Source organism: Cetorhinus maximus, unplaced genomic scaffold (genome assembly GCF_964194155.1).
Source record: "Cetorhinus maximus unplaced genomic scaffold, sCetMax3.hap1.1 HAP1_SCAFFOLD_599, whole genome shotgun sequence".
NCBI classification, from domain to species: Eukaryota; Metazoa; Chordata; class Chondrichthyes; order Lamniformes; family Cetorhinidae; genus Cetorhinus; species Cetorhinus maximus.
The window spans coordinates 100,001-114,670 of NW_027596541.1; the positions used below are offsets into that span (position 1 = coordinate 100,001).

Genomic DNA, 14,670 nt, shown 5'->3' on the forward strand with positions numbered 1-14,670 from the left:
GAGAGAGAGAGAGAGAACAAAACTACACCCAAAACCTGGAGAGAGAGAGAGAGGGAATGTGAGAGAGAGGAGAGCAAAACATCACCCGAAATCTGGAGAGAGAGAGGGAATGTGAGAGAGAGAGAGGGAGAGAACAAGACATCACCCGAAACCTGGAGAGAGAGAGAGAGAGAGAAGGAATGTGAGAGAGAGAGGGAGAGCAAAACATCACCCGAAATCTGGAGAGAGAGAGGGAATGTGAGAGAGACAGAGGGAGAGCAAAACATCACCCGAAACCTGGAGAGAGGGAATGTGAGAGAGAGAGAGAGAGAGCAAAACATCACCTGAAACCTGGAGAGAGCGAAAGAGGGAATGTGAGAGAGAGAGAGAGAGAGAGAGCAAAACAACACCCGAAACCTGGAGAGAGGGAATGTGAGAGAGAGAGAGAGAGAGCAAAACAACACCCGAAACCTGGAGATAGAGAGAGAGAGGGAATGTGAGAGAGAGAGAGGGAGAGCAAATCATCACCCGAAACGTGGAGAGAGAGAGGGAATGTGAGAGAGAGAGAGAGAGAGAGAGAGAACAAAACAACACCCGAAACCTGGAGAGAGAGAGAGAGAGGGAGAGCAAAACATCACCCGAAACCAGGAGAGAGAGAGGGAATGTGAGAGAGAGAGAGAGAGAACGAAACATCACTCGAAACCTGGAGAGAGGGAATTTGAAAGAGAGAGAGAGGGAGAGCAAAACATCACCCGAAACCTGGGGAGAGAGAGAGAGAGGGAATGTGAGAGAAAGAGAGAGAACAAAACATCACCCGAAACCTGGGGAGAGAGAGAGGGAATGTGAGAGAGAGAGAGAGAGAGAGAGAGAGCAAAACATCACACGAAACCTGGAGAGAGAGAGAGAGAGGGAATGTGAGAGAGAGAGAGAGGGAGAGCAAAACATCACCCGAAATCTGGAGAGAGAGAGGGAATGTGAGAGAGACAGAGGGAGAGCAAAACATCACCCGAAACCTGGAGAGAGGGAATGTGAGAGAGAGAGAGAGAGAGAGCAAAACATCACCTGAAACCTGGAGAGAGCGAAAGAGGGAATGTGAGAGAGAGAGAGAGAGAGAGAGAGGGGGAATGTGAGAGAGAGATAGAGAACAAAAATCTCCCGAAACCTGGAGAGAGAGAGAGAGGGAATGTGTCAGGGAGAGATAGAGAGAACAAAACATCACCCGAAACCTGGGGGGAGAGAGAGAGAGAGGGAATGTGAGAGAGAGAGAGAGAACAAAATATCTCCCGAAACCTGGAAAGAGATAGAAGGAACGTGAGGGAGAGAGAGAGAGAGGACAAAACATCACACGAAACCTGGAGAGAGAGAGAGAGGGAATGTGAGAGAGAGAGAGAGAGAGAACAAAACAACACCCGAAACCTGGAGAGAGAGAGAGGGAATGTGAGAGAGAGAGAGAGAGAGAGAGAGAGCAAAACATCACCCGAAACCTGGGGAGAGAGAGAGAGAGGGAATGTGAGAGAGAGAGAGGGAGAGCAAAACATCACCCGAAACCTGGAGAGAGAGAGGGAATGTGAGAGAGAGAGAGAGAACGAAACATCACCCGAAACCTGGGGAGAGAGAGAGAGAGGGAATGTGAGAGAGAGAGAGGGAGAGCAAAACATCACCCGAAACCTGGGGAGAGAGATAGAGGGAATGTGAGAGAGAGAGAGAGAGAGAGAGCAAAACATCACCCGAAACCTGGGGAGAGAGAGAGGGAATGTGAGAGAGAGAGAGAGAGAGCAAAACAACACCCGAAACCTGGAGAGGGAGAGAGGGAATGTGAGAGAGAGAGAGAGCAAAACAACACCCGAAACCTGGGGAGAGAGAGAGGGAATGTGAGAGAGAGAGAGAGAGAGCAAAACATCACCCGAAACCTGGGGAGAGAGAGAGGGAATGTGAGAGAGAGAGAGAGAGAACAAAACAACACCCGAAACCTGGAGAGAGAGAGAGGGAATGTGAGAGAGAGAAGGAGAGCAAAACATCACCCGAAATCTGGAGAGAGAGAGGGAATGTGAGAGAGACAGAGGGAGAGCAAAACATCACCTGAAACCTGGAGAGAGCGAAAGAGGGAATGTGAGAGAGAGAGAGAGAGAGAGAGCAAAACAACACCCGAAACCTGGAGAGAGAGAGAGAGAGGGAATGTGAGAGAGAGAGAGGGAGAGCAAAACAACACCCGAAACCTGGGGAGAGAGAGAGAGAGAGGGAATGTGCGAGAGAGAGGGAGAGCAAAACATCACCCGAAATCTGGAGAGAGAGAGAGAGAGAGAGGGAATGTGAGAGGGAGAGAGAGAGGGAATGTGAGAGAGAGAGAGAGAGAGAACAAAACATCACCCGAAACCTGGAGAGAGAGAGAGAGAGAGAGGAGGGAATGTGAGAGAGAGAGAGAGAGTGGGAATGTGAGAGAGACAGAGAGAGAGAACAAAACATCACCTGAAACCTGGAGAGAGAGAGAGGGAATGTGTCAGGGAGAGATAGAGAGAACAAAACATCACCCGAAACCTGGAGAGAGAGAGGGAACGTGAGAGAGAGAGGGAGAGTAAATCATCACCCGATACCTGGGGAGAGAGAGAGGGAATGTGAGAGAGACAGAGAGAGAGAGAGAGAAAGAGAGAGAGAGGGAATGTGAGAGGGACAGAGAGAGAACAAAACATTACCCGAAACCTGGAGAGATAGAGAGGGAATGTGAGAGAGAGAGAGAGAGAGAGAGAGAGAGAGAGAGGGAATGTGAGAGAGACAGAGAGAGAGAGAGAGAGAGAGAGAGAGGGAATGTGAGAGGGAGAGAGAGAGAACAAAACATTACCCGAAACCTGGGGAGAGAGAGAGGGAATGTGAGAGAGAGAGAGAGAGAACAAAATATCACCCGAAACCTGGAGGGAGAGAGGGAATGTGAGAGAGAGAGGGAGAGAGAGAGAGAGAACAAAATATCACCCGAAACCTGGAGGGAGAGAGGGAATGTGAGAGAGAGAGAGAGAGAGCAAAACATCACCCGAAACCTGGAGAGAGAGAGGGAATGTGAGAGTGAGAGAGAGAGCAAAACATCACCCGAAACCTGGGGAGAGAGAGAGGGAATGTGAGAGAGAAAGGGAGAGCAAAACATCACCCGAAATCTGGAGAGAGTGGGAGAGAGAGAGGGAGAGCAAAACATCACCCGAAACCTGGAGAGAGGGAATGTGAGAGAGAGAGAGAGAGAGAGCAAAACATCACCTGAAACCTGGAGAGAGCGAAAGAGGGAATGTGAGAGAGAGAGAGAGAGAGATAGAGAACAAAAATCTCCCGAAACCTGGAGAGAGAGAGAGAGGGAATGTGTCAGGGAGAGATAGAGAGAACAAAACATCACCCGAAACCTGGGGAGAGAGAGAGAGGGAATGTGAGAGAGAGAGAGAGAACAAAATATCTCCCGAAACCTGGAAAGAGAGAGAAAGGGAATGTGAGAGAGAGAGATAGAGAGGACAAAACATCACCCGAAACCTGGAGAGAGAGAGAGAGGGAATGTGAGAGAGAGAGAGAGAGAACAAAACATCACCCGAAACCTGGAGAGAGAGAGAGGGAATGTGAGAGAGAGAGAGAAAGAGAGAGAGAGAGGGAATGTGAGAGAGAGAGAGAGCAAAACATCACCCGAAACCTGGAGAGAGAGAGGGAATGTGAGAGAGAGAGAGAGAGAACGAAACATCACCCGAAACCTGGAGAGAGAGAGGGAATGTGAAAGAGAGAGAGAGGGAGAGCAAAACATCACCCGAAACCTGGGCAGAGAGAGAGAGAGGGAATGTGAGAGAAAGAGAGAGAACAAAACATCACCCGAAACCTGGGGAGAGAGAAAGGGAATGTGAGAGAGAGGGAATGTGGGAGAGAGAGAGAGACAGAGAGAGAGACAGAGAGAGAGAGAGAGAGAGAGACAGAGAGACAGAGGGAGAGAGAGACAGCGAGAGAGAGAGACAGAGAGAGAGAGAGAGAGAGAGACAAAGAGCGAGACAGAGACGGAGAGAGAGTGGGAGAGAGAGAGGGAGAGAGAGAGAGAGAGACGGAGAGAGAGAGAGAGAGACAGATAGAGAGACAGAGAGAGAGAGAGGGAGAGAGAGTGGGAGAGAGAGAGGGAGAGAGAGAGAGAGGGAGAGAGAGAGGGAGAGAGAGAGAGAGAGAGGGAGAGAGAGAGAGAGGGAGAGAGAGAGAGAGGGAGAGAGAGAGGGAGCGGGAGAAGGGGAGACGGAGGGAGAGAGGGAGCGGGAGAAGGTGATTGAATGGGAGGAATTTGGTCTCTTACCCGTAGGGGACGTGTTGAATGAAGAATGGGGCAGTCAGTTTAATCAGCAGCGTGGGCAGTATGTCCGCTAGGAGAATGGCCTGGGGGAGAGGGGAGAGAGAGAGAGAGAGGGGGTATTAAACAGAGTATCCCCCTCCCACACTATCCCCCTCCCCAAACCCCCATCAGTGAGGGGGAGAGAGAGAGAGAGGGGGTATTAAACAGAGTGACCCCCCCCCACACTATCCCCCTCCCCAAACCCCCATCTATCCCCCTCCCCAAACCCCCATCAGTGAGGGGGAGAGAGAGAGAGGGGGTATTAAACAGAGTGACCCCCCCCCACACTATCCCCCTCCCCAAACCCCCATCAGTGAGGGGGAGAGAGAGAGAGAGGGGGTATTAAACAGAGTGACCCCCCCCCACACTATCCCCCTCCCCAAACCCCCATCAGTGAGGGGGAGAGAGAGAGAGAGGGGGTATTAAACAGAGTGACCCCCCCCCCACACTATCCCCCTCCCCAAACCCCCATCAGTGAGGGGGAGAGAGAGAGAGAGGGGGTATTAAACAGAGTATCCCCCTCCCACACTATCCCCCTCCCCAAACCCCCATCAGTGAGGGGGAGAGAGAGAGAGGGGGTATTAAACAGAGTAACCCCACCCCACACACTAACCCCCTCCCCAAACCCCCATCAGTGAGGGAGGGGGAGAGAGAGAGAGGGGGTATTAAACAGAGTGACCCCCCCCCACACTATCCCCCTCCCCAAACCCCCATCAGTGAGGGAGGGGGAGAGAGAGAGAGGGGGTATTAAACAGAGTGACCCCCTCCCACACTAACCCCCTCCCCAAACCCCCATCATTGAGGTTGGGGGGGGGGGTGGAAATCGCCCAAGGGAGGGAGAGGGGGTATTAATCAGATTGACCCCCCCAAAATTCCTCCCTCTTTAATCCCCCCCTCCCCTCCAGAGAGACCAGGTTCCCCCCACCAGCTCCCCCCCAAGCCCAGGGGAGTGGGGAGAGAGGGGGAAGAGGATCCAAATACCCTTCTCTTCCTCTCTAGCTACCCCCCCCCGCCCCCAACCAGCCTCTCCCACGAAGACCAGAACTCACAGCGGTGGAGATGGGATTGCAGTCGTAGCGCCCTGTCCCATTGACCTCTCCTCCTCCCATCAGGGCCAACTCTTGGCCAAACTCAGCACCCTTCGTCGCGTTAGGACCAGGAATCTGCGGGGAGAAGATTAAAGATGAGGGTCAACCCGCCAGGAACATCGAAGAAGATTGCAAGAGTTATTTTTCAGATATATAAAAGGGTAAGAGAGAGGCAAAAGTGGACGTTGGGCCTCTGGAAAACGACGCTGGAGAAGTAGTAGTGGGGAAACGAGGAACTGAAGAGGTACTTTGCGTCAATCTTCACGGTGGAAGACACGAGTGACATCCCCAGAAGTTCAAGAGAGTCGGAGGGGGGCAGAGGTGACTTTGGTGGCCATTACCAAGGAGAAGGTGCTAGGAAAACTGAAAGGTCTGAAGGTGGATAAACCACCTGGACCAGATGGATTACACCCCAGAGTTCTTAAGGAGATAGCTGAAGAGATAGTGGAGGCGTTAGTGGTGATCTTTCAGGAATCACTGGAGTCAGGGAGGGTCCCAGAGGACTGGAAAATCGCTAATGTAACCCCCGCCTGTTTAAGAAGAGAGTGAGGCAAAAGACGGGAAATTACAGGCCGATTAGCCTGACCTCGGTCGTTGGTAAGATATTAGAGTCCATTATTAAGGATGAGATTTCAGAATACTTGGAAGTGCATGGTAAAATCGGGCAAAGTCAGCATGGTTTCATCAAGGGGAGGTCATGCCCGACAAATCTGTCCGAATTCTTTGAGGAGGTAATGAGTAGGTTAGACAAAGGAGAGCCAAAGGATGTTATCTACTTGGACTTCCAGAAGGCCTTTGACAAGGTGCCGCACAGGAGGCTGCTCAGTGAGATAAGAGCCCATGGTGTTAGAGGCAAGGTACTAACATGGAAAGAAGATTGGCTGTCTGGCAGGAGGCAGAGAGTGGGGATAAGGGGGTCCTTCTCAGGATGGCGGCCGGTGACTAGTGGAGTTCCGCAGGGGTCAGTGTTGGGACCACAACTTTTCACTTTATACATGAATGATCTAGATGAAGGAACTGAGGGCATCCTGGCTAAGTTTGCAGATGATACAAAGATAGGTGGAGAGGGACAGGTAAGTATTGAGGAGGCGGGGAGGCTGCAGAAGGATTTGGACAGGTTAGGAGAATGGGCAAAGAAGTGGCAGATGGAATACAACGTGGGGAAGTGTGAGGTCATGCACTTTGGTAGGAAGAATAGAGGCATAGACTATTTTCTAAATGGGGAGAGAATTCAGAAATCTGGAGTGCAAAGGGACTTGGGAGTCCTAGTCCAGGATTCTCTTAAGGTTAACTTGCAGGTTGACGCGGTAGTTAGGAAGGCAAATGTAATGTTGGTATTTATTTGGAGAGGACTAGAATATAAAAGCAGGGATGTGCTGCTGAGGCTTTATAAGGCTCTGGTCAGACCACGTTTAGAATATTGTGAGCAATTTTGGGCCCCGTATCTCAGGAAGGATGTTCTGGGCCCTGGAGAGGGTCCCAGAGGAGGTTCACGAGAACGATCCCAGGAATGAAAGGCTTAACATATGAGGAAGGTTTGAGGACTCTGGGTCTATACTCGATGGAGTTTAGAAGGATGAGGGGGGATCTGATTGAAACTTACAGAATACTGAAAGGCCTGGATAGAGTGGACGTGGGGAAGATGTTTCCATTAGTAGGAGAGACTAGGACCCGAGGGCACAGCCTCAGAGTAAAGGGAAGACCTTTTAGAACAGAGATGAGGAGAAACTTCTTTAGCCAGAGAGTGGTGAATCTATGGAATTCATTGCCACAGAAGGCTGTGGAGGCCAGGTCATTGAGTGTATTTAAGACCGAGATAGATAGGTTCTCGATTGGTAAGGGGATCAAAGGTTACGGGGAGAAGGCGGGAGAATGGGGTTGAGAAACTTTTATCAGCCATGATTGAATGGCGGAGCAGACTCGATGGGCCGAATGGCCTAATTTCTGCTCCTACGTCTTATGGTCTTATGGGAGAGGGGGAAAGGGACAGAGAGAGAGAGAGAGACACAGAGAGAGAGAGACAGAGAGACAGAGAGAGAGAGAGAGAGAGACAGGGAGTTGGAGAGAGAGACGGAGAGAGGGAGAGAGACAGAGAGAGAGAGAGAGAGAGACAGGGAGTTGGAGAGAGAGACACAGAGAGAGAGAGACAGAGAGACAGAGAGAGAGAGAGAGAGAGAGAGACAGGGAGTTGGAGAGAGAGACGGAGAGAGAGAGAGAGACAGAGAGTATTTTAACAGTTAAGGATATTTTCTCTATTCCCAACTCGAGGCAGGTTTGGAATCAGTAATTGTCAAAATTCCAGTATGTGTCTGTGGAAGCAGTAACATGTTGCTAACATGTGGGTAACATGTCACTCGTGTGTGGATCTCGGTCAGTAACGTGTGGGTAACATGTGGGCAACATGTTACTCGTGTGTGGATCCTGTGTCAGTAACGTGTGGGTAACATGTTGCTAACATGTGGGTAACATGTCACTCGTGTGTGGATCCCGTGTCAGTAACGTGTGGGTAACATGTTGCTAACATGTGCGTAACATGTTACTCGTGTGTGGATCTCATGTCAGTAATGTGTGGGAACATGTCACTCGTGTGTGGATCCCGTGTCAGTAACATGTGGGTAACATGTCACTCGTGTGTGGATCCCGTGTCAGTAACGTGTGGGTAACATGTCACTCGTGTGTGGATCCCGTGTCAGTAACATGTGGGTAACATGTCACTCGTGTGTGGATCCCGTGTCAGTAACATGTGGGTAACATGTCACTCATGTGTGGATCCCGTGTCAGTAACGTGTGGGTAACATGTCACTCGTGTGGATCCCGTGTCAGTAACGCGTGGTTAACATGTCACTCGTGTGTGGATCTCGTGTCGGTAACGTGTCACTGGCATGTGGCTAACGTGTGGGTAACATGTCACTAGTGTGTGGATCCCGTGTCAGTAACGGGTCACTGGCATGTTGCTAACATGCCTCTAATTCGGATAACATGTCACTAACGTGTCAGTAACGTGTGAGTAGCCCTGAATATCGCCCACTCCCTGTCGCCAGCACACGGATTCCGACTGGAAATGGCCGGGAGTGGAACTCGCTGCCCCCGGGAGGGTTGGTGGGTGGGATTTACCCCTTCACCGGAGCAGCCGCTCAGAAACTTGGGGGCAAATCTCCGGACACGGGGGGGGCGGGGGGCTCACAGCCGAGCCCCACAGAGACGGGGGGGGGTGTGGGGGCAGGACGACAACCCAGTTCATCGTTCAACTGACCCGGAACCCCTTCCCTCAAACAACGGAGGCCGATTGCTGGAAATACCCCACCGGGGGCTGCACGGGTCCCCCTCACAGGGAGGGGAATCTGCCCCCGCCCTCCCTTACCCGGGTCTGGACTACACGTGACTCCGGGCCCACAGCCCACGAAGCTCGACTCTTGACCTCCCCTCCGATAGGGCCCGAGCGAGCGTTGCGCTGGGTGTGGATCTACGCACAGGGGGCAATGAGGGGTGGGCAATGAATGCCAGCCCAGCCCCCAGGACCCCCGCAATCCCCCTGAGGCCCTGACAGAGAGAGACTCGAAGGGGACCCACACTCACCGGGACGGTCGCGTTGCCACCTTCCTGTTTTGACAGAATGTCATGTGCTGCGCTCAGCATTATCACGTAGGAGAAGTTATTGCAGAGTCCGAGGAGCCTTGGAGAACAGAAGCAGAGAGAGAGAGGGAGTCAGAACTCAATACCGCGTTAAACTGTCCCCCCCCCATCCGATACTCCCCAGGACAGGTACAGCACGGGGTTAGATACAGAGTAAAGCTCCCTCTACACCGTCCCCATCAAACACTCCCAGGACAGGTACAGCACGGGGTTAGATACAGAGTAAAGCTCCCTCTACACCGTCCCCATCAAACACTCCCAGGACAGGTACAGCATGGGGTTAGATACAGAGTAAAGCTCCCTCTACACCGTCCCCAACAAACATTCCCAGGACAGGTACAGCACGGGGTGAGATACAGAGTAAAGCTCCCTCTACACCGTCCCCATCAAACGCTCCCAGGACAGGTACAGCACGGGGTTAGATACAGAGTAAAGCTCCCTCTACACCGTCCCCATCAAACACTCCCAGGACAGGTACAGCATGGGGTTAGATACAGAGTAAAGCTCCCTCTACACCGTCCCCAACAAACATTCCCAGGACAGGTACAGCACGGGGTGAGATACAGAGTAAAGCTCCCTCTACACCGTCCCCATCAAACGCTCCCAGGACAGGTACAGCACGGGGTTAGATACAGAGTAAAGCTCCCTCTACACTGTCCCATCAAACACTCCCAGGACAGGTACAGCACGGGGTTAGATACAGAGTAAAGCTCCCTCTACACTGTCCCCATCAAACACTCCCAGGACAGGTACAGCACGGGGTGAGATACAGAGTAAAGCTCCCTCTACACCGTCCCCATCAAACGCTCCCAGGACAGGTACAGCACGGGGTTAGATACAGAGTAAAGCTCCCTCTACACTGTCCCCATCAAACACTCCCAGGACAGGTACAGCACGGGGTTAGATACAGAGTAAAGCTCCCTCTACACTGTCCCCATCAAACATTCCCAGGACAGGTACAGCACGGGGTTACACACAGAGTAAAGCTCCCTCTACACCGTCCCCATCAAACACTCCCAGGACAGGTACAGCACGGGGTTAGATACAGAGTAAAGCTCCCTCTACACCGTCCCCATCAAACACTCCCAGGACAGGTACAGCACGGGGTTAGATACAGAGTAAAGCTCCCTCTACACCGTCCCCATCAAACACTCGCCACACACTCCGTGTTTACCAGAAAGCACCGACGTTTCTCCAGCTCTTCCCCCGATCTGTGACAAAGAGAAAAATCTGGTCAATACTCAGTTGGCGGGAGAGGTAATGGGTGTGTTTGGGGTGGGGGGGGTGGGGGGAGCTGGGGAGAGAGATCCAGGGATTCCTGGGGAAATTGAGATTGTGGGAACCAAGGGATATTGGGGAGAGTTCGGGGAGTCGAAGTCGATGATCAGCCACAGCCTCGATCAGGGGGCTAGGGCAGCCTCGAGGGGCTGAATGGCCACCCGGGGGTGGTGGGGGAGGGATGAGGGGACTTCAGTCCGTGTGTGGGAGAGAGAGAGACCGGGAGAAGCTGGGATCGTTCTCTCCCCTCGGAGCGGGGGTCGGGATCGAGGGAGTCAGTGAGGAGGGAATCCCAATCCCAAAGCAGAAGAGGCCCTTCGGCCCATCGAGTCTGTACCGACACGTGAGAAACCACCTCACCTACCTCCCTAACCCCCATGGACCAGCACTTGGCCCCATCGCCTTGAATGTTTATGACGTGCCAAGTGCTCATCCAGGTACTAACCCACCTCCACCACCCTCCCAGGCAGCGCATTCCAGACCCTCACCACCCTCTGGGTAGAAAAGTTTTCCCTCACATCCCCCCCCTTAAACCTCCTGCCCCCTCACCTCGAACTTATGTCCCCCTCATGACTGACTCTTCAACTAAGCTGCTCCCTATCCACCCCTGTCCATGCCCCTCATAATCTTGTCCACCTCGATCAGGGTCACCCCCTCAGTCTTCTCTGCTCCAACGAAAACAACCCAAGTCTATCCAAACCTCTCTTCGTAACTTCAATGTTTCATCCCAGGTACAACGTCCTGGTGAATCTCCTCTGCACCCCCTCCAGTGCCATCACATCCTTCCTGTAATGTGGCGACCAGAACTGCACACAGTACTCCAGCTGTGGCCTCACCAAGGGTCTATACAACTCCAACATGACCTCCCTACTTTTGTAATCTATGCCTCGATTGATAAAGGTAAGTGTCCCCTAGGCCTTTTTCACCACCTCCACTAACATGCCCCCTCCGCCTTCAGAGATCTATGGACACACACACCAAGGTCCCTCTGTTCCTCAGAACTTCCTAGTGCCATGCTGTTCATTGAATACTTCCTTGTCAAATTACTTCTTCCAAAGTGTATCACCTCACACTTTTCAGGGTTAAATTCCATCTGCCACTTATCTGCCCATTTGACCATCCCCGTCTATATCTTCCTGTAGCCCAAGACACTCAACCTCACTGTTAACCACCTGGCCAATTCAATGGCATTACCATCACTGAATCCCCCACTATCAACATCCTGGGGGTTACCATTGACCATAAACTGAACTGGGACCAGCCATATAAATACTGTGGTTACAAGAGCAGGTCAGAGGCTGGGAATCCTGCGGAGAGTAACTCACCTCCTGACTCTCCCCAAAGCCTGTCCACCATCGACAAGGCACAAGTCAGGAGTGTGATGGGACACTCCCCACTTGCCTGGATGAGTTGCAGCTCCCACAACACTCGAGAAGCTCAACACCGTCCAGGACAAAGCCCCCCCCGCTCGATCGGCACCCCATCCACAAACATTCACTCCCTCCACCACCGACGCACAGGGGCAGCAGTGTGTGTACCATCTACAAGATGCACTGCAGCAACTACGCCAAGGCTCCTTCGACAGCGCCGCCCAAACCCACCACCTCTACCGTCTAGAAGGACGAGGGCAGCAGACACATGGGGAACACCACCACCTGGAAGTTCCCCTCCGAGCCCCTCACCCATCCCGACTTGGAAATATATCGGCCGTTCCTTCACTGTCACTGGGTCAAAATCCTGGAACTCCCTCCCTAACAGCGCCGTGGGTGTACCTACACCACACGGACAAAATCCTGGAACTCCCTCCCTAACAGCGCCGTGGGTGTACCTACACCACACGGACAAAATCCTGGAACTCCCTCCCTAACAGCGCTGTGGGTGTACCTACACCACACGGACAAAATCCTGGAACTCCCTCCCTAACAGCGCCGTGGGTGTACCTACACCACACGGGACAAAATCCTGGAACTCCCTCCCTAACAGCGCCGTGGGTGTACCGACACCACACAGGGGACAAAATCCTGGAACTCCCTCCCTAACAGCACGGTGGGTGTACCTACACCACACGGGGACTGCAGCGGCTCACCCACCACCTTCTCAAGGGGGCAATTAGGGATGGGCAATAAATTCTGTTCCAGATCCCATGACTTATTCCTGTCAATACCCCACTCACATGCTCGGACATCGTGTTCTCCTGCCCTCCGAGACCACAATCGAGTCTCTTGAATCCAGATTCTCCAATCCTGGGATAGGGGTTAGAGAGATCAGGGAAGTCAGGAATACTTGTCCTGGAGTCTCTTACCTGGTATTCTGTTCATCAGTGGCTGATCATCTTCATCTAGATAGACAGAGAGAGAAAATGATATAGTAAAGGAGTGCCGCACTGTCGGAGGGTCAGTGCTGAGGGAGTGCCGCACTGTCGGAGGGTCAGTGCTGAGGGAGCGCCGCACTGTCGGAGGGTCAGTGCTGAGGGAGCGCCGCACTGTCGGAGGGTCAGCGCTGAGGGAGTGCCGCACTGTCGGAGGGTCAGCGCTGAGGGAGCGCCGCACTGTCGGAGGGTCAGTGCTGAGGGAGCGCCGCACTGTCGGAGGGTCAGTGCTGAGGGAGAGCCGCACTGTCGGAGGGTCAGCGCTGAGGGAGAGCCGCACTGTCGGAGGGTCAGTGCTGAGGGAGCGCCGCACTGTCAGAGGGTCAGTGCTGAGGGAGCGTCGCACTGTCGGGAGGGTCAGTGCTGAGGGAGCGCCGCACTGTCGGAGGGTCAGTGCTGAGGGAGAGCCGCACTGTCGGAGGGTCAGTGCTGAGGGAGCGCCGCACTGTGGGAGGGTCAGTGCTGAGGGAGAGCCGCACTGTCAGAGGGTCAGTGCTGAGGGAGCGCCGCACTGTCGGAGGGTCAGTGCTGAGGGAGCGCCGCACTGTCAGAGGGTCAGTGCTGAGGGAGCGCCGCACTGTCGGAGGGTCAGTGCTGAGGGAGCGCCGCACTGTCGGAAGGTCAGTGCTGAGGGAGCGCCCGCACTGTCGGAGGGTCAGTGCTGAGGGAGCGCCGCACTGTCGGAGGGTCAGCGCTGAGGGAGAGCCGCACTGTCGGAGGGTCAGGGCTGAGGGGGCGCCGCACTGTCGGAGGGTCAGTACTGAGGGAGCGCCGCACTGTCGGAGGGTCAGTGCTGAGGGAGCGCCGCACTGTCGGAGGGTCAGCGCTGAGGGAGCGCCGCACTGTCAGAGGGTCAGTGCTGAGGGAGCGTCGCACTGTCGGAGGGTTCAGAAGGTTCAGAGGGTCCTGAGGCTAAATGAGGGTCCTGAGCCTAAATGGATGGTCTTGAGGCTAACTAGAGGGACCTGAGGCTAATCGAAAAGTCCTGACTCTAACTAGATGGAGTTGAGGTTATCTGGAGGGTCCTGAGGCTATCTGAAGCGTCCTGAGTCTAACTGGAGGGTCCTGAGCCTAACTGGAGGGTACTAAGGCTAAATAAGGGGCTTGAGCCTAACTGGAGGGTCCTGAGCCTAACTGGAGGGTCCTGATGCTAACTGGAGGGACCTGATGCTAACTGGAGTGTCTTGAGCTCAACTGGAGGGTCCTGAGGCTAACTGGAGGGTCCTGAGGCTAAATGAGGGTCCCGAGGCTAACTGGAGGGTCCTGAGCTCAACTGGAGGGTCCTTAGGCTAAATGGGGGTCCTGAGTCTAACTGGAGGGTCCTGAGTTTAACTGGAGGGTCCTGAACTCAACTGGAGGGTCCTGAGTTTAACTGGAGGGTCCTGAACTCAACTGGAGGGTCCTGAGGCTAAATGGGGGTCCTGAGTCTAACTGGAGGGTCCTGAGGCTAACTGGAGGGTCCTGAGCACAACTGGAGGGTCCTGAGGCTAACTGGAGGGTCCTGAGGCTAAATGAGTGTCCTGAGGCTAAGTGAGGGTCCTGAGGCTAACTGAGGGGCAGTCAGGGGGACCCCCCCCTCCTCACCTGAGGACTCTTGTTGGGAGCCCCCCCTAGAGGGGGGGTCCAGGATGACAGGTGCCTCCATGTAGCCTTTTCACTTCCCCCTACTGCACTAGACAAGGGTCACCCTCTCCTCCCCTACACCCCCCCCCCTTTAAAAGTAAGATCCCATTGAGCAGGAGGGGGGGGTTGCAAAATGTCCCCCTCCACCTCCAAAACTTTCCCCCTCCCCCTGAGACCCCAACCAAACCAACCCCTCTCCAAATAACCCCCTGGAGCTGAGCTGGGCTGAGAGGTGCCAGGATCAAAGATGGCGGCCTCCAGCGGCTCACAGGCAACAAGAATGGCTGGGGTGGGGGCTGGCGGGCAAGATGGCACGGCGTGGAAATGCAAGCAGTCCTCCCGCAGCAGCGCCACCACCAGCAAGGCGCCTG

General features: G+C 53.8%; 1 protein-coding gene across 1 annotated transcript; it reads right to left on the minus strand.

Annotated features, from left to right (window-relative positions):
• Positions 1-793: 793 nt before the first annotated feature.
• On the minus strand, positions 794-14,362 carry cln3 (CLN3 lysosomal/endosomal transmembrane protein, battenin; the record flags this gene model as incomplete). The annotated part of the gene is made up of 9 exons (XM_078535685.1): positions 14,261-14,362; positions 12,611-12,646; positions 10,205-10,241; positions 8,974-9,070; positions 8,759-8,860; positions 5,359-5,472; positions 4,273-4,353; positions 3,460-3,507; positions 794-850 (listed from the first exon to the last, which is right to left on the minus strand). Coding segments are annotated over exons 1-9 (633 nt in total), but the record flags the coding sequence as incomplete, so codon positions are not given.
• Positions 14,363-14,670: the final 308 nt, after the last annotated feature.